General features: G+C 38.2%; 3 protein-coding genes across 3 annotated transcripts in view; 2 read left to right on the top strand and 1 right to left on the bottom strand.

The window, feature by feature from the left end:
• asb3 (ankyrin repeat and SOCS box containing 3) overlaps positions 1-1,781 on the bottom strand; it is a 58,514-nt gene extending 56,733 nt beyond the window's left edge. The window contains exons 1-2 of the mRNA XM_041251338.1: positions 1,261-1,781; positions 128-286 (exon numbers count right to left, since the gene is read on the bottom strand). Coding sequence (XP_041107272.1) covers positions 128-286; positions 1,261-1,456 — 355 coding nt within the window. The 5' untranslated portion in view covers positions 1,457-1,781. The remainder of the gene's footprint in view (positions 1-127; positions 287-1,260) is intronic.
• Positions 1,782-1,944: 163 nt separating this feature from the next.
• Positions 1,945-7,034, top strand: LOC121316315 (glutathione-specific gamma-glutamylcyclotransferase 2-like). The gene is made up of 3 exons (XM_041251336.1): positions 1,945-2,444; positions 3,701-3,736; positions 4,920-7,034. Exons 1-3 carry the CDS (start codon positions 2,310-2,312, stop codon positions 5,280-5,282), a joined length of 534 nt encoding a protein of 177 aa, XP_041107270.1. The 5' UTR covers positions 1,945-2,309; the 3' UTR covers positions 5,283-7,034.
• Positions 7,035-7,819: 785 nt separating this feature from the next.
• Positions 7,820-19,035, top strand: erlec1 (endoplasmic reticulum lectin 1). The gene is made up of 14 exons (XM_041251335.1): positions 7,820-8,136; positions 9,190-9,294; positions 9,682-9,762; positions 11,866-11,943; positions 12,070-12,133; positions 12,404-12,444; positions 12,822-13,045; positions 13,430-13,565; positions 16,950-17,111; positions 17,327-17,386; positions 17,647-17,771; positions 17,916-17,993; positions 18,284-18,359; positions 18,645-19,035. The coding sequence occupies exons 1-14, from the start codon at positions 7,984-7,986 to the stop codon at positions 18,714-18,716; spliced, it is 1,455 nt and encodes a 484-aa protein (XP_041107269.1). The 5' UTR covers positions 7,820-7,983; the 3' UTR covers positions 18,717-19,035.
• The last annotated feature ends 733 nt before the right edge of the window (positions 19,036-19,768 follow it).

The raw sequence follows: 19,768 nt of genomic DNA, 5'->3' as shown, positions 1-19,768 counted from the left end.
ATAAAATAGGGTGTAACAAAACATAACCTACAGCTGAAGTATGCAGCTTTTTTTTTTTTTTTTGAAATCTCTGAAGGATTAAATAAAAAATATCACAAATCTACTGTATGGTTAATACTGTCTTTACCTAAAAACAGAGGTGTTTCCTTTTCGTTGGTGACTTCGTTGATGTTTGCTCCGGCCTTTAGGAGAATCTCAGTGCTTCTAAGACTGCCATGTGAAGCGGCGAGGTGCAAAGCTGTTCTACCTTCAAATGTTTGTGAGCTCAAGACTGAGCTGGATTCAGCTTAACACAAAAAAAAAATTAAAAAATAAAAAAAAATAAAAAAGTTATACAAAGCGGATTTCTGAGGTACTCTTATCTTTACTAACTTTTATACTTTTGTATAGCAAACCCCAAAACATAGTATACATCTAGTACTACTGTTTTCTGTTGACATCATAGTGAAATACTAAAGAGCTGCTGCCATTTGTGGGTCTCCTGCAGCAATAATACATTAGTGGAACTGCTGTTATGTCAGAGAGGATCTGAGGATCTAACCCAGTAGGTTGTCATAACAATACTGTTTGAATAACACCTGAAATAGGTATGACACTTGCATGAAATAAGTTCTTAAAACGTTACTCAAATATGATGATCTTACCCATCTCAGCAAGGTACATGTACACTCACAACATACAGGGTAAGCATATTTCTGTGGTCAGATTTTAAATTTCCAGTGAAACCAGCCATGAGGGAAAGGGTGTTTTCATTTGTGACAATCATGAACATGAACATGTTCACTGGCACAACTGTGGGTGTTTTCTTTTGTCCTTTATAGCAGAAAGGGCATTGCACAGAATCATAAATGAAAATGTGAAAGCTTTTGTGTGTGTGGTACCAAGTTTAAAAAAAAAAAAAAAACAACTGTCTTAAAGAAGACTACTTTTTTGTTAATTTAGCAGCCAAGCTTGGGCCAGGCCATTCCAAGCATTTACATATTTTTCAATATAAAAGAATACCGACCCATGTAATGGAATACAAGTACTGTACCAGCCCTGGTCTGTAGCCAAAAACTCATTTGACACAAATGCTGTCAGAACTGAACCGCTGAGAATTTGCCAGAACTTGTACTTTATAAAATGACACACACATTAATAAAAACCTCAGGTATAAACCGCGAATAACATTAAATTTGTGGTGTTAATGACAACATTCCCTCCTCATCAAACTACCAGGTGATACACCTGGGCAAACATTTTAACAAATACTGTGCTTACCTGTTTCAATCAATACACTTAGACATTTATATGAATCGTGAAATGCAGCTTCGTGTATCGGAATCCATCCCCTGTTATCAGAAACATTTATGCTGCGGCCTTTTTTAATAAGCTTTCTTAATAGTTTTACGTCGCCCTCTCGTGCAGCAACGCCAACAGCAGAGCACGTGTCAGAGTATGCCTCAGTGAAATCCATTATTTTTTAATGCTATTTTGGAATTCAACTACAAACTGTATCACACAGCAATTTAAATTTCTAACGTCTCTAGTGTCAGTGCTATCACACTCTCTTAAGCACTCGAACCAGACCACGATTGTGTCTTCTCCTCGGTTTTGCATTCGCTAATCGCTGAATTCCTCAAAACTAAACAAAATGATTCGATCTTAAATACCAATGATATAAGCTTTAATTATACGCTTATCGTCACAAAACACAATAATTATTGTAACTTATGTTAAGGACTTCTATTTAAAACTATACATAAAACCGACAGCTCCACAATTACGTCCCACTTTTGCATCACTTGCACACAAACTAGCAAACTACAGTGCGTTACTACGTCCTTCCTCGGCGCGCGACAGACTATCTTAACATGATTGGTTGATTTCCCAACGTGGTCTTCTGTTATTTTCCGATTGGTTGAGACATTATGAATTTGCATTCTGGGTGCTGTAGTTTTAATTTCGTATGTGTACTATTAATAAAGGAAATTTAACACGTATTTAAACTTTAATTGACATATGTAACAAATACAAAACAGCAATTTAAAATGCTTTTGGCTTAACATCTTTGTTTTCTATATTTTCTACAGATGAAGACGGGTTTCAAGGACTACAAATAAGGTTACTCAATATACGAGGAGACGATGGGCTTGTGAGTTAGTTAGCTACGTTACAAATATTATATGTAGCACTATGCAAATGAAGGGACAAGCTTAACCGGTATGCTGTGTTGAAATGAGACGTCCCTGTAGTTAAAACTGACACACAGCACTGAGCAGCAGCCTGTGTAGTTTCGATTAAAAGCAGAGTCCTGGCTATTTAAAGAAATGTGGGTTTTCGGCTACGGATCTCTTATTTGGAAAGTCGATTTCCCATTCGAGGAAAAACGGGTTGGTTACATTACCGGTTTCAGTCGGAGATTTTGGCAAGGAAGTACAGACCACCGCGGTGTGCCAGAAAAGGTGAGAATTAAGAAGACCTTTGCAAAAGAATAACGGGTTTAATTATACAACCTTTTCATTGTGTGAGTACAGCATGCCCATTGATTGTGCTGAGAAATCTTATACGGGATGGCACGTTTTATTGAAAGTTGATTTGTTGGTGTACAAATATAATAGTCTTTGGAAATATGCCACGTTACTGTTAAAACAAGGTTGTGGGAAGGTTATCCCAGCTATATCATTTCAATATATTTTCGTCATCATTATGTGAAGTAACCCTGTACACCCCTATGCTCCTATGAAATACATTGCTGACTAATAGTGACCAATAAAATGGCATGCCTGCTTCCGTTGACACAGCTGAATAAACTTGTCGCCCATTCACAAAGGAATCAAAAAGGTAAAAACATACAGACTTGAACAGGGGCTGGACAAAACATTTGAAACCCCTGCTGTAACACTGTCACAACAGTGCACTGACAATGCATAGTTCTGGTGAGATGGCTAACCATCATTAAACAGACCCTGTGAAACATCAGTCATTTGTGACATATACTGAAGCAGCTGCCTTCTGCCCACCATGACAAACGAACTTCCCTTAGCCTTGTTTTATGAGGTTGATGGATGCAGTGTTCACAGTTCTGTAAATGAATTGGTCCTGCTGTGGACATACACCATTATATTTTAGTGCAAAGTATCAATTACACGTTTAGATGTCAGTTACTGTCTGCTGTTTCCCGCCATGTTTGTATTTAGACTTTCAAAGGTCTTCAGTTTTAAAGGTGTTACTATGTTTATTATGGAGGGTAAGGCTCAAAGAATGTCCATTCCTTTTTTTTCTTAACCAGATAGTCTGGTCAGACAACCTGTATCATTTTAAAAAATTGTAAATTAGATTTACTGTGCCAGTCAGATTGTGCAAACTTTTACAAATGTTCATTTTTTAAACATGGCTGGCAGTATACCAGGTGTCATAGATGGGAAATGGTGTAACATATGTACACTGTAGGTGAACACTGGGCACACGGGAGACATTTATGCATTTTGCCACCAGTGGGTGTAAATGTAGCCCTCATTTGTACAATACAAGGAAATGTTGAAGCAGGCTGAAATCAGTTTGATACTGGCTAAAGAGCTGTCAGTATGATAGGGCAATGTTAGTGAACCTTTACTATCAAAATAGAACAACTGATTTGGCACATGAGATAATATTACATATACAGTAAAGTTTTAGTTTTAGGTTCTGTATTAAAGTCATTGTTTTTTTCTTTCTTTAGCCTGGCAGAGTGGTGACACTGGCTGAAGATCCCAAGGTAATGAGTCCAATAAACTGTAAGAGCAGGCATCGGTGGAGCCTTGAACAAAATCCTGACATGAAATTGAAAATGTGGTTGGGTCAAACATAAAATATTTCAGATATAAGTCACTGTTTGAAAACTAAGACAAATAAGTTAGAAATGTTTAACCAAACATAATTTTGAGTTCCCAGTAAACTGTTACCTGGGATATCTCAGGACCTGTTTGAGCTACGCTCCTGCAATTTATCAATTTCTCTATGAGTTTGTTATCTCTGACAATACTGGCGCCACAAACTCCCCAGAACTGAAATGTTCCAAAAGAAACATATCTTTAAAACAGGGGGTTGGACATTGTGATCAACTGAAGATGTACAAACAATAGCCAGAATAATCAAACTGAAATGTTGGCATTCCTATAAAAATGATAGGTGCGAGAGGACACCAAGCATGCTACCACATGTAAAGCATACACAAAAATAGCTTGTTAGTGTTTTAAAAAAGCTTTGGGAAGCATTGATATTAGGGTTTAAACGCCATGACTAATCATTAATTTAGGTCTATGCTGATAACTATTCAGTGTGCAGCTAATGCTTACACTGCCCTTTCTTGTCCTTCTCTTGATGTTTTTTTTGTTTTGTTTTTGTTTTTTAACAAAAACTCTCAGTAAAATAACACTGTCGAATTGCAGAGTTGTATGGGAAGTTTGGACAATAAACAATTTACAAACCTGTCTGAATTCAGAGCTCTTGGAGTTAGAGAGGGTCAGATAGGGTCAGGTGCAACTGTTTTTAACCGACTGTGTACAATACACAATGTAATCATTTCAATCCACACATTTTATATAATTGTAAGCCATGCAGTATTTGTTTGAGGAAGTAACACATGTATGTTTTTGCCAATCAGTTATCTCAACAGTAATCTATTGCACCATAAAGGAAAGAAGAAAATGCCACCCAGTTTCCCTCCCATCTTCTGCAAGAACTGAATTTGAACTGGTGTAATGTTTGCATGTGGGAGGCAAAGTTACATTTAATCTCTTAATGATTGGTGTCAAGGTTTTATTTCTCGGACATTTTTTTTTTATGCAACTGGTTCAGTCGGTTTATCAAGTTAACCATAGATCAAAAGTTAGAACATTTGACTCCCAAATGTACATTTAAATAATTGCTAATAGATGAATGTATGTTTAACTCCACAGGGGTGTGTATGGGGTGTTGCTTACAAACTGCCCGTCGGAAAGGAGAAAGAAGTCAAGGAGTATCTGGATTTCCGAGAGAAGGGAGGCTATAGGACGGAGACTGTGATGTTCTACCAAAAGGATCCTTCAGAAAAACCTTTCGGCACTCTTCTGTATATTGGGACATGTGATAATCCCAACTATCTTGGCCCAGCCCCTTTAGAAGTGATTGCTGAACAGATCTGTTATGCAGTCGGACCAAGTGGTAGAAACACAGAGTACCTGTTTGAACTGGCAAACTCCATTCGGAGTCTGGTGCCAGAAGATGTAGATGAGCATCTTTTTTCTTTGGAAAAATTAGTCAGGGACAAAACAGGACTGTGAGTTGTCTATGAGAAAAGTTGCTGCAGTCCCATTCATTTTATACGTGTTCTGCAGAGTATAGTACAAATGATTAGTAGAGTATTCCTACAGAATTCAGAAATTCTGGACCATTTAATAAGTCTTGCTGGGGCTTAATTGAGGATTGCTATAAAGTAATGTACAGTTTGCTTTTAATGACGTTATATCAAAAAAAGTAATTGTATTGTGATATTTATTCATATGGAATGGATCAAATACATGTTCTGGGATGAATGCGAATAGAGGGCTACAGGAGCTGCACTGTACATTCAGATTCAGGTGTCATATGATAGGATATGACTATTGGTAATGTAGGTACCAAGTTCCAATTTCAGGGAATTCCTAAAACATGTTACAGTACAGCACAAAAGCCTGTCCATTCAGCTGGGTGAGAGCTGACCATTGCTGTCCAGTTGTCTATAGTGAAGTGCAGTGCTATAAAATAAGTGTTCATATTTCTGGTTTGTCTTTAGACATTAACACCACTGCTGTACAAGAAACCCAAATAATTCAGTAATGAAGTATTGTTAGGTAGACTACTGTAAGTATAACTATACATCCATGTAACTCAAACTGTTACCTTAAACGTATGTGCTCTGTTAAGAGTAGCATTTATTAAAAACAAATACATCTGTATTAGTAAAAATCAGTTTTATTAACATTAGAAAACCACAATCTTCATCTCAGGAATCATTTTTAATTATATTTTTTCCATTGGCCATCTCATTGTATGTTTCAATAGAATTAATTTGCTGCTTAAAACGTAATTTGTTAGTAAAACCATGCATTTTCTATAATGATTCCCAACCAAAGTAGATGATTTAATGAGATTCACTGTATCAGATGTGATACAGAAATGGGCATTACAGGGCTACTGTTCTAGCTGATTCCTCCTTTCTGCTTGCATGTCTGGACTGCAAATTATTAACATTTTCAAGAGCCGTACAGCTGCAGGCTATGGTGAGTTAACCAAACTAGCTCCTAGCGGGACCTTTCCAACTATGCTTGAAACTCATAATAGATTAATAGCATTTTACTTATAGCATGCCATGTTAACCCTATAAATGCATATTGCCCAGAAACATTGATAATATAACCATGTGAAGAAACAAAATAGTCTCAGAAAAATAAAAGGGGTGCATGCAGTAATAATGTTAATTGAGCTAATAAGTTAACAGAATTGATTTAGCGTTGGTTAGCAGACCTTTCACTTCATTGCTTCCTATATTTCACACCCAGCTTTTCCATAAAACTAGAAAAGTCTGCAGTGATATGTTTTACCATAGGGGGTGGAATTCGCCATGACACTGCCAGCTAATGGTACTCTGCAGCGAATGGGTTACTTTAACAGCGGCTGGCAATAGTGATTGTGAAGCATCCACGCTACCGTTTGACGGAACTTACCGGTTTGGACTGAAAGATGTATGTGGACCTTTTTAACTGTAGCCATGTTTTAAAGCAACATTTTTAGCATGACAGATCCTTATCACCTCTGTCTAATAAAACACTATTCTGCATTATTCTACTTTAGCCCTATACGTTATACTGGGTGATGATATCCTAATGAAATATTAGCCTGCATATATTACTGTATCTTAATCTAAATAGACCTGAAAATATCAAAATGTTAGATCATAAATAATGAATCAATCATAATTGAAGCGTTTGGCTGTATTAACAAGCTACGTGACATCTGTACAACAGTTCAATAAAGATACATTCATGATGGCTTTTTTTTTTCTCTGTGTGAATTTTGTTGGGTTTTTGTTTGTTTGTTTGTTTTGTTTTTCTAAATTGAAAAGTTTGTTTTGTCATTTGGATCATGCCACTAGCCGGTAAACCCATCTTTTGCTCGTGAAATCACTACACTTTTCCACTTGGATGTCTTTTTTAAACGATTCCCCGTGGTGACAAATCAGTCATAAACCAACACGTGCCATTGCCATGTTTTAATAAATAATCATGTGCTGTTTCAAAGACTGTGAATGATTCGTTTCACATCACATGGTTTCATCAATGGTGACTTAAACATTTAAAAGTGTGTTGTCACCGATTAAACGACTAGTATCAACTGCCTACATTCTTTTTTTTTCTTTTCTATTTTTGTACTTTATGTTAATTTTGAGGATCTGAATAATATCAGTGCTGTCAGCTGTCAGTCACGAAGTTTTAACCCCGGAGCGCTAAAATGTGCTGACCTTACAAAGGTAACACGAAATCCTGCTGTTAGGACACTGCACTCTGATTGGCTATCACATTATTGTAATCCTCTCACCATACCCTAACCCTAACCTCAAGGTCAGTATCCTATACTGCAGTCATTACCCATCTAAAGTAGTTCATGTTTGGCAGTGAATAAGCGTTCTTGTTACTTAAAAAAAAAAAAAAAAAGTGACCGGAGTTGCTGCCTTTTCCTCAGTTTTCCTGACAGGAACATTTAGTGGTAACTTTGTAAACGCTGCCTAAGCTGATGTTTGTTAATACCGGAAGTAGACGTGGCAGTAATTACGGTTCTTCCGGATTTAGTGTTGTCAAATGAACCGTCGACAGGCTCAGGGGCTGCTGTCCCAAATCATAGCAGTATTACACTCTTTCTGACCTGGGGTCTATTCTTTAATAACATCACCCTGATGTAGATCTATAATAGCTGTTTTAAATAGCAACACAGCGTCGTTCGTTCAAAATGTGTAAGTTTGCAGAGGGCAGAGTGTGGGCATTGTTATGGGGTATCTTGGAAGTATGTTGGGTGATCGCATCGGCTGCCCAGGGTGCAGCGTCGCCTTTCACAGATGACATCCCCTTCAGAGTTACCTGGCCTGGATCTGAATTCACAATGGTAAGTGCTTTTAAATATGCCAAACCTACATATTAACTTACCGTATTATTATCTGAATTGTGTAAAGTGAAAATAATACACGTATATTATCCATCAGCACCTTTTAAAAAAGGAAGGCGTTCTGTTATTGTTGCAGGGTACATAACCACGTTAAAATTTAAAAACCAGCGAGCACATTTGTATAAAAATGTGTGTAAAATAAAAAAAATAAAAATGTACCCGTCGTTAAAGAAATAGGTTAGTATGAGTGAGACCAGATTTATGCATTCGCTGTTCTTAATCAATACCCTTGTACTGAAATAGGTTTTATCTTGTATATTTCAAACGTTTGACATGCTGGTGTTTGAATTCTATGTACTAGTATTACCACCCTGCTGCGAATCTGTGTCATTAGCATTGAGCATTTTATTTTATAAAAATGCATTGCATGAGACATTTCAACACATGACCGTATTATAATGTGTGCCTGCTATAAGTGCTGTGTTTGCATGATGCTCCAGTGATTTCTCCATGTTTAAATTTGAATATAAATCATGCGGTATGGTGAGTTGCTGGCTTTCTACAGGTTGTTTTTTACTAGGAAAGCCAGATAGGAACCAGCATGGGTTAGAGGTTGTTTTGAGTTCTGCTTTTTAAAACATCACAGGCTGTTTGAAGCTGATAAGCAGACCTGGAAATGTGAACTAGAATTGTATCAGAAATCTTAAACGGTGTACAGTAGTCTTCAGGTGAAAGGGCACAAGTGCCAGTTTAGAAATGACATATTTCACATTCACCACATGTTAAAAAATGAGACATTTAATGTGAATCTATAATAATTCACTTGTATTAATTTCACAATGACATAATGCCATGCATTTCCAGTTCAGCAATATAACTACAGTATTGTTTGATAATTGTGATCATGACCATTGTCATTGGCGAGTCATTGTCTGTCTTTCATGATTAGCTGATGTGTTGCTATTTATGGAGAGTGGTGTACCCCAGCAATAGGTCAATATTGACCCTTAAAGCTCTAGTTTAACATGCTGTATATGTTCTGTTGATTTCTAGCCAAAAACTGGTGTCCTATACAGAGAGGAAGAATATGTCATCATGACAACGACCAATAAAGAAAAGTATAAGTGCATGCTTCCTTCACTGGCAAGTGGAGACGAGGTGAGTGTCAGGTCCAGACAAATATTTTGTTTCTTTGAATCTTCATTTATCATAATGTTATACTTGGGCATAAGCATTATTTTTTATTTCATGTACACACTATATATCTGAAACTGTTTGAGTTAAAGACTGCATATTGGTAGGTGCACTGTGCTGATAACCATAACATGGACTTCTCACATAATGACTTGTGCTTTCTTATTTCAAAGGTATATTCTTTGAATGTTTTTGCTAGTGTTTGCAATATTGTGAAGAGTAGCACACATTTTCAATTTCAAATGAAAAAGATAGATGGTTACCAATACGTAACCTTTTAAAATATTTTCTGTTTAAGCCTTTATTTAGTGAAAGCAGGAGTGATTCATTATCCTTTCTTTCCCCTATTAGGATGATGATAAGAATTACAGCGGCCCAAACCCTGCAGATCTCCTAGAGCCACTATTTAAACAAAGCAGCTGCTCGTACAGAGTAAGTGATTGCTCATTTGATAATGTATCATGCATTCGTAAATCTTTATAAATATTGCTATACATTAACAACTTGTCTATTTTCTTGTTAAACATTATATATATATATATATATATATATATATATATATATATATATATATATATATATATATATATATATAAATATACTGTATACTGTATATATGTATATATGTGTGTTTGTGTATATATGTGTATGTGTGTGTGTATGTATATATATATATATATATAAGGGCGAAACTTCAACAGCACTGATGTTGAAGCTTTGGACGAAACTAGAATCACCGAAATTAATGGCGTGGGTGAACCAGATATGCCCAGCATTGATGTTGAAGGCTTTGGTGAAACTAGACTAGACCAAATAGATCTTAAAATAATAATTATAACTAGAACTGCCAGGCAGTTTTATGGCTCCCAAGCCCCTGTATCAGTACCCGTCTAAGAGTGTTTAGGTCTCAATATGCCAAGTTTAAAATCAGGAACTTCAACAAATCCGCACAAGAAGATTTTGAAAGTTTTTTTTCCAAAAATGCATCAGGCAGCCATCTTGTTTAACGCACAAATGCTATTTTGGAAAATGTAAATTGTATTGACACAGGCCCGATGGTTTTCAAGTTTGGAGTTAATCAAGTGAACCGTTTTTAAACTGAAGCAGTTTTAAATATATGAAGAAAATGTAGGAGTGGCAGCCATATTGTTTCACGAAACATACCATTTTAACATATTTGTATTGCGCTGTCACTGGAACGATGCCTACCAAGTTTGAAGTCTGTTGGTCAGACTGTTTTCAAATAAAAGCAGTCTGCTGTTAAGGGCGCATTTCGGTGAAATTTGCGGCAGACATTTTACTATTGAATTGTATCACAGCTGCTTCTGCTTTGCAAGCAGGTTTGGATTCTGACAGTATCTGCCAAGTGTCAGATCAAACACTTCAGCGGGGCCAAATAAGAACATTTGCTGAGGTTTCAAGAAGAAATGCATCACACGGTCATTTCGGTTTAACACCAGTTGTATTGCTCTAGTGTCAAGGATGATGCTTGTTAAGTTTCGAGTTAGTCAAGTAAATCGTTTGTCAACTGAGACAGTTTTAAATTTCGGATGTAAACGTACATCTGGCAGCCATGTTGTTTTATAAAACATAACCATTTTGACATATTTGTATTCCTTTGTTACTGGGACAATAACTGCCAAGTTTGGAGTTGTTGGTCAAATGATCTTCAAATAGCAGCAGTTTGCTGTTAACGCCGCATTTCGTTAAAGTTTGTGGCAGCCATTTCGACATTAAAATTTATTGCAGAAACTTCTGCTTCGCAAACTCGATGCGGGTTTGGATGCTGATTTATATATGCCAAGTTTCAGATCAATCACTTCACCTGTTTCCAAGAAGATGATTTCTAAAGGTTTCTAAAAAATGCGTCAAACGGCCATTTTCGTTTCCGGTCAACACAGTTTTTTAAAAGTCGGTTGTATTGATACAGTTTCAGGGAAGATGCTTGTGGGGTTTGGTGTTAGTCCAGTAAATCATTTGTCAACTGACACAGGTTTAAATTTCAAATGTCAACGTATAACTGGTGGCCATCTTGTTTTGTACAACATCAGCATTTTCACATATTTGTACCCCATTGTTATTGGGATGATAACTACCAAGTTTGGAGTTTGTTGGACAAACGTTTTTTCAAACAGCACCAGTTTGTTAGGGGCGTGTTTCAGTAAGATTTGTGGCAGCCATTTTGACATTAAAATTTATTATAGCGACTTCTGCTTCGCAAACTTGATGCAGGTTTGGATGCTGAGATATTTGCCAAGTTTCCGATTAATCACTTCACCAGTTCCCAAGAAGATGATTTCGAAAGGTTTTATCGAAAAATGCCGAAGGGGGGGACCTTTAACAATAACAATAGGCTTCCCAGCCTTTGGCTTGGAAGCCTAATAATGTGTGTGTGAGATATTTATGTCACTGTCTAATATACTGTAATTATGAACATTTACAAAACAATTCTGAATAGAAATCGGATGGTTTTTAATAAAAAAAATTTTTAAAAGTTCATATATCCAATCATTATTAATTTCACATTATTTTCAGATTGAATCTTACTGGACATATGAAGTGTGCCATGGGAAGCATGTTCGCCAGTATCATGAAGAGAAGGAGACCGGGCAGGTAAATATAAATGGGGTTACCATAGAAGCATTTAACTATGGGACTGTCGTTTGCTGAAATACATAACAATATGTAAACGGAGAGAGTCTGGAAGGTGTTTGATTCATGTGTGTTATGTCCCTGCAGAAAATAAATATTCAAGAATATTACCTTGGAAGTATGATTAAAAAGAGTGAACCAGCCACAGCAGGTAAGCCAATATAGCCTTTTAAAATATCTTGTTTCCATCATACTAGAAACAAACAGAGCAGCAAAACCAGTCTTTCTGTAGCAGAGGAGTTTGATGGGCATCTTGCATTGATTAATGGGAGACATTAGGGATACCATATAATTGGATACAATACGAAATCATGCAAGGTTCAGTTGTGCTGGCTTGGTGGTATCAGTTTGGATTACGTTTCATAGGCGGGGGAATAACAACTGGAATACATGTCTTAACTTTTGCGTGTATTTTTTGTAGTAGTGGAATCAGAGAAAATGGAAGAAACAGAACAGAAAGAGGCAAGTGAAAAAGATGTAATGCTTTACTGCATTGGTAGGTAAAAAAAAATCATTTGAGGTTTTTCTCAGAGGTTTGGTTGCTTTTCAAACTAGTATTTCAGTCCAATAAGCTCTTAGTCAAGTTCTGTTAGTATTAAGTGAATACCTAGCAGACCCTATTAAAAGAACTACGCTTGACTGTAAAGACAGACCCTTTAAAATGTGCTGTACTAGTATCTCACCACCATATGGATACAGTAAAACATGTGTTGCTTACAGTTTGGCTTGCACTTAATTGAAGCAGTAGTTAATTATATGGATAGCAACAACATTTTATAACTACTTGTTATTGATGTGTGTGTGTGTGTGTGTGTGTTTTTTTTTTTTAATATAAACAGATTCCTACCAAAAATGTTGAAGGCCAGATGACCCCATATTACCCCTTGGAGATGGGGAATGGTACACCCTGCACGCTAAAACAACATCACCCCCGATCAAGCACAGTAATGTACGTCTGCCACCCTGACGCTAAACATGAGATCCTCTCCGTAGCTGAAATCACCACCTGTGAATATGAAGTTGTGGTGCTCACCCCACTGTTATGCAGCCATCCTAAATACAGGTAACCTTTTATAAATCTACATCAGTTTTGCATTTACAAATATGTGCTAGTTTGATCCATTATGTTTTATTGCGATGGAAATGCTGCACGAGGCTGGGCAGCCAATAAGTAAACAGTATGTGTTTCTTACACAAAATGTGAATTGCATGGTGATAGAACATGTTATGTCATTCCCTTTTGTTATGCTCCAAGTTCTGGGAGAAGGTGATTCCAAACTGTAAATAATGTGGAGCCATTGTGGATTGCCTTAGAGTAGCTCCTTTGCAGCTTGCTTGCAAGTTATTCGTGCCCTTTAATGCTCTACATAATGTGAGAGGACAACTAAAAACGCCTAGAACATTCCTGTCAGACCGATGGTCAGTTGTTTTATTTGGTTTTCTTCAGATTTAAATCCTCTCCTGTGAATGACATCTTCTGCCAGTCACTCCAGGGATCCCCACTGAGGCCACAGAGCCTGACCCAGCTAGACAGAGAGCAGCAGGATCTGATGAAACCAGCCTTCATCAGCAGGGACAAAGAGGTAATGCAGCTATACCACGTGCACTAACCTAAACCCTATCAGCAGAGACAAAGAGGTAACACAGCTATACCACGTGCACTAACCTAAACCCTATCAGCAGAGACAAAGAGGTAATGCAGCTATACCACGTGCACTAACCTAAACCCTATCAGCAGAGACAAAGAGGTAACACAGCTATACCACGTGCACTAACCTAAACCCTATCAGCAGAGACAAAGAGGTAACACAGCTATACCACGTGCACTAACCTAAACCCTGTCAGCAGAGACAAAGAGGTAACACAGCTATACCACGTGCACTAACCTAAACCCTATCAGCAGAGACAAAGAGGTAACACAGCTATACCACGTGCACTAACCTAAACCCTATCAGCAGAGACAAAGAGGTAACACAGCTATACCACGTGCACTAACCTAAACCCTATCAGCAGAGACAGAGGTAACACAGCTATACCACGTGCACTAACCTAAACCCTGTCAGCAGAGACAAAGAGGTAACACAGCTATACCACGTGCACTAACCTAAACCCTGTCAGCAGAGACAAAGAGGTAACACAGCTATACCACGTGCACTAACCTAAACCCTATCAGCAGAGACAAAGAGGTAACACAGCTATACCACGTGCACTAACCTAAACCCTATCAGCAGAGACAAAGAGGTAACACAGCTATACCACGTGCACTAACCTAAACCCCATCAGCAGAGACAAAGAGGTAACACAGCTATACCACGTGCACTAACCTAAACCCTATCAGCAGAGACAAAGAGGTAACACAGCTATACCACGTGCACTAACCTAAACCCTGTCAGCAGAGACAAAGAGGTAACACAGCTATACCACGTGCACTAACCTAAACCCTGTCAGCAGAGACAAAGAGGTAACACAGCTATACCACGTGCACTAACCTAAACCCTATCAGCAGAGACAAAGAGGTAACACAGCTATACCACGTGCACTAACCTAAACCCTATCAGCAGAGACAAAGAGGTAACACAGCTATACCACGTGCACTAACCTAAACCCTATCAGCAGAGACAAAGAGGTAACACAGCTATACCACGTGCACTAACCTAAACCCTATCAGCAGAGACAAAGAGGTAACACAGCTATACCACGTGCACTAACCTAAACCCTGTCAGCAGAGACAAAGCAGGTAATGCACCACGTGCACTAACCTAAACCCTATCAGCAGAGACAAAGAGGTAACACAGATATACCACGTGCACTAACCTAAACCCTATCAGCAGAGACAAAGAGGTAACACAGCAGAGACAAAGAGGTATACCACGTGCACTAACCTAAACCCTATCAGCAGAGACAAAGAGGTAACACAGCTATACCACGTGCACTAACCTAAACCCTATCAGCAGAGACAAAGAGGTAACACAGCTATACCACGTGCACTAACCTAAACCCTGTCAGCAGAGACAAAGAGGTAACACAGCTATACCACGTGCACTAACCTAAACCCTGTCAGCAGAGACAAAGAGGTAACACAGCTATACCACGTGCACTAACCTAAACCCTGTCAGCAGAGACAAAGAGGTAACACAGCTATACCACGTGCACTAACCTAAACCCTATCAGCAGAGACAAAGAGGTAACGCAGCTATACCACGTGCACTAACCTAAACCCTATCAGCAGAGACAAAGAGGTAACACAGCTATACCACGTGCACTAACCTAAACCCTGTCAGCAGAGACAAAGAGGTAACACAGCTATACCACGTGCACTAACCTAAACCCTGTCAGCAGAGACAAAGAGGTAACACAGCTATACCACGTGCACTAACCTAAACCCTATCAGCAGAGACAAAGAGGTAACACAGCTATACCACGTGCACTAACCTAAACCCTGTCAGCAGAGACAAAGAGGTAACACAGCTATACCACGTGCACTAACCTAAACCCTATCAGCAGAGACAAAGAGGTAACACAGCTATACCACGTGCACTAACCTAAACCCTGTCAGCAGAGACAAAGAGGTAACACAGCTATACCACGTGCACTAACCTAAACCCTGTCAGCAGAGACAAAGAGGTAACACAGCTATACCACGTGCACTAACCTAAACCCTATCAGCAGAGACAAAGAGGTAACACAGCTATACCACGTGCACTAACCTAAACCCCATCAGCAGAGACAAAGAGGTAACACAGCTATACCACGTGCACTAACCTAAACCCTGTCAGCAGAGACAAAGAGGTAACACAGCTATACCACGTGCACTAACCTAAACCCTATCAGCAGAGACAAAGAGGTAACACAGCTATACCACGTGCACTAACCTAAACCCTGTCAGCAGAGACAAAGAGGTAACACAGCTATACCACGTGCACTAACCTAAACCCTGTCAGCAGAGACAAAGAGGTAACACAGCTATACCACGTGCACTAACCTAAACCCTGTCAGCAGAGACAAAGAGGTAACACAGCTATACCACGTGCACTAACCTAAACCCTGTCAGCAGAGACAAAGAGGTAACACAGCTATACCACGTGCACTAACCTAAACCCTATCAGCAGAGACAGAGGTAACACAGCTATACCACGTGCACTAACCTAAACCCTATCAGCAGAGACAAAGAGGTAACACAGCTATACCACGTGCACTAACCTAAACCCTATCAGCAGAGACAAAGAGGTAACACAGCTATACCACGTGCACTAACCTAAACCCTATCAGCAGAGACAAAGAGGTAACACAGCTATACCACGTGCACTAACCTAAACCCTATACCGCGTGCACTAACCTAAACCCTCAGCAGAGACAAAGAGGTAACACAGCTATACCACGTGCACTAACCTAAACCCTGTCAGCAGAGACAAAGAGGTAACACAGCTATACCACGTGCACTAACCTAAACCCTGTCAAACCCTATCAGCAGAGACAGAGGTAACACAGCTATACCACGTGCACTAACCTAAACCCTATCAGCAGAGACAGAGGTAACACAGCTATACCACGTGCACTAACCTAAACCCTGTCAGCAGAGACAAAGAGGTAACACAGCTATACCACGTGCACTAACCTAAACCCTGTCAGCAGAGACAAAGAGGTAACACAGCTATACCACGTGCACTAACCTAAACCCTATCAGCAGAGACAGAGGTAACCTAAACCCTGTCAGCAGAGACAAAAAGGTAATGCATTCAGTATTCATATTTTCCACAAGTGAAACATAGCCACATGTAAAGTTAAACACCTAGAAGTACTATTTATTTGTTGAATAAATTACAAAAAAAGATGTGTGATTTAAACACTCTTGGCCTGATTTTCCACTGTGGGCAAATTGCTTATGTACTGTGGAGTGGAGAATTGGAGAGTTTGCCCACTGGAGTCTGTTTTGCTAAAGCAATGTTCCACATTTAAACCAAATACAGGAAGAGACCTCCTCAGTAAGAGAAGAACGATTCAGTTCCACCCACAAGCCCATCAGTGTTGGAGGCCAGCAGCAGGTGACTGTCGGAACCACACACATCTCCAAACTGACTGACGAGCAGCTCGTTAAGGAGTTTCTCAGCGGCTCCTACTGTCTCCACGGGGTAAGGTCCCAGTCCCTAGAATACATGCTAGGTTGTTGGAAACCTATCTTGACAGTGTTTTACCTTTTAACATTTGTTTTTTTTATTTTATGGTTTTCCCTGAAATGTATCATTTTTTTAAAATAGTTAAAGGGTGAAAATTGATTTGCATAGTTTTTTCCAGAGTGGTAACTGTTTTAACATGCTTTCATGAAACGATATCTTTCCCATTTCAGGGTGTCGGATGGTGGAAGTATGAATTCTGTTATGGAAAGCATGTGCACCAGTACCATGAGGTCAGTACTAGTTTTGTTTAATTATATGTAGTAGTTATGTTTTAATATCAAAACATTTCAGCTGATAACAAGCACTTTAATTGGCTTTTATTAAATCATTCCGTTTAACAATATGCAATATACATAATATGTTGTAATATTTATTATTAAATTCTTATATCAAATCTTTTTAATGCTAAAATCAGCAATGTATTGAACAGATACTTTTAAAAGTAATCTACACAACAATATTATTTACATGAAAGAAATGACCATTTCAGGACAAGGAGACTGGAAAGACCATTTTGGTTGTGGGCACCTGGAATCAGGAAGACCATTTAGGATGGGCAAAGAAAAACGTAGCTCGATCCTACCAGCTAAAAGATGATGACATGCAGAAAGTAAAGTAGGTTTGTGCTAAATTACATATCCCATCTATTTAAAAAAAAATTCATCACACAAGCAAAAAAAACACCACATTTCAGTTGTTATTTTTAGCAGAATTGTTTGCTTTTGTGCACATTTTTACTAACCTGTGTTTTAATTGCAGGGTCGTCTCGCATTTCTATGGCCATGGAGATGTTTGTGATTTAACAGGGAAACCCAGAGAAGTGATCGTAAAACTTAAGTGAGCAAGTAGTTATGTGTGTGGTTGTGTCTGTATTGTAATGTTTGCACTGCACCATTGGTCTCCCAACTTTGAATAAGCAGATGCGTTAGGTTAGTGTACTGTATATATAGTGACCAGCAAGATTAACTCACTAGCACAGCACAGGACAGGGCTGTACCTCAAATAATGACTGTACCTGATAGCCAGTGCCTGATAAACCATGAGATTAATTAAAATCAGACACAGATGTGTTAGATGTGAGTCCTCCTGATAACATCATAGTATTTCCAGTGTGTGTTGTGTTTCAGATGCAGAGAGTCTGAATCCCCCCATGCTGTCACTATTTACATGCTTGAACCACAAGCCTGTCAATACATCCTTGGGGTGAGTACCCTGACAGTCTTATTGTTGTTACCATTAGCATTAATTTTACTTAACAAGTTAGCAGACATTATAAGAGAATCATATGCTTTCTTAAAAATGTAAATACAATACACAAAATGCCTTGCTGTGCTATGGATTAGAATTCTTTTGTTGTCTTTTTTTTTGTTTTAATGTTTGGTAATGTGTATTATGTCATTATTGATGTTTATTGTTATATATTCCAGGACTAGAACCAGTGACATTCACAGATAAACCAATAATTCAGATTCTCTCTTTAACCTCTAGGTGGATTCCCCAGTTATCTGTAAAGTTTTAGATACTGCAGATGAAAATGGAATGCTATCAGTACCCATTTAAACCAGTCCCCCACATCAGATTCACACAGAGCGTGCCAGGGAATCAACCCTCCACTGAAGTTTTTTTTAATTATTATTTTTATTACTATTTCTGTTGGATTTAATGCCTTCAGCACCTATCATGCTAAAGAGGCGAACACAAGTTTCAAGGGAGCAACTTTTGTTTTCCCCAAACGGACTGCACAGCTAATACGCTTGAAAGATTGTGTGTGTGTATATATACTGTAATAGTGTAAATAAATTAAAAATGCTTTTATATCGGAAGCATAAACATAGTGCTTGTTTTACATTTTGATTGAATTAAATATACTGTATAACAACATGTGTATTTAAGGCTATTTGCAGTGTTAATTTATTGAAAAATCTGAACAGTTTCCTGACAGATACTGATGCTGCACTTTTAATCCTACTATTCTGAAAAGTAATCTAAACCCTGGCCTTTTTGGCCTAAGAATGAAAAGTTAAATATATGTTGTTCACATGTTACGTTTATGATGTTGAAGCTTGCTTTTGTGGGAGTCTTCTAAGCCACAATAATGAATTTTCAATTCAGATGTTTCTTTTATTTTTTTTGTTTTCTACTTTCTACTTAATTTTATTTAAAAAGGAACATCCCTTTTTGAGGTTAAAATCTCTCTTATGTGCTTAAACAAAATAGCAATTATTGCAAAGTAATCACTAACATACACAGTTAAATAAGGAAAAAGAATCTGGAGCAAAACGAGAAGTGGTCTCTGCTATATAGATGGTTTTTAAAAAATATTTTACATTTGTAAAATCTACTGTAAAATTTAAGTGTTGTAAATGTGTGTTCACCAACTCGCCAGCAGTTGCTTGAATGTTCAGTAGGGGCACCTTCTTCAATGTCAGTCTAGCTGATAATGCAGTTTACAACACTGGTCTGCAGTTTCCAGCAGGTGCGGTTCTTTCTCAATCCAATGCGAAACAGCTGGTGAAATGTGCATGAAGTAATACTTTACCAACAGGACCAAGACCACAACAATATGACACAGAAATGTTTCCAAACCTTGAAGGTCCTAGGAAAAAAAAAAA

Source organism: Polyodon spathula, chromosome 5, assembly GCF_017654505.1.
Source record: "Polyodon spathula isolate WHYD16114869_AA chromosome 5, ASM1765450v1, whole genome shotgun sequence".
Taxonomy (NCBI): domain Eukaryota; kingdom Metazoa; phylum Chordata; class Actinopteri; order Acipenseriformes; family Polyodontidae; genus Polyodon; species Polyodon spathula.
This window is presented reverse-complemented; position numbering and strand designations above follow the sequence as displayed.

What these genes read in the sequence shown, in the direction of transcription:
- LOC121316315 (XM_041251336.1), top strand. Translation starts at nt 2,310, where the DNA reads ATGTGGGTTTTCGGCTACGGATCTCTTATTTGGAAAGTCGATTTCCCA. An exon ending in ACCGCGGTGTGCCAGAAAAG is followed by an intron (nt 2,445 to 3,700) that starts GTGAGAATTAAG and finishes TTCTTTCTTTAG; the next exon opens with CCTGGCAGAGTGGTGACACT. An exon ending in CACTGGCTGAAGATCCCAAG is followed by an intron (nt 3,737 to 4,919) that starts GTAATGAGTCCA and finishes TTAACTCCACAG; the next exon opens with GGGTGTGTATGGGGTGTTGC.
- erlec1 (XM_041251335.1), top strand. Translation starts at nt 7,984, where the DNA reads ATGTGTAAGTTTGCAGAGGGCAGAGTGTGGGCATTGTTATGGGGTATC. An exon ending in CACTGGCAAGTGGAGACGAG is followed by an intron (nt 9,295 to 9,681) that starts GTGAGTGTCAGG and finishes TTCCCCTATTAG; the next exon opens with GATGATGATAAGAATTACAG. An exon ending in CCTGTCAATACATCCTTGGG is followed by an intron (nt 18,360 to 18,644) that starts GTGAGTACCCTG and finishes TTTAACCTCTAG; the next exon opens with GTGGATTCCCCAGTTATCTG.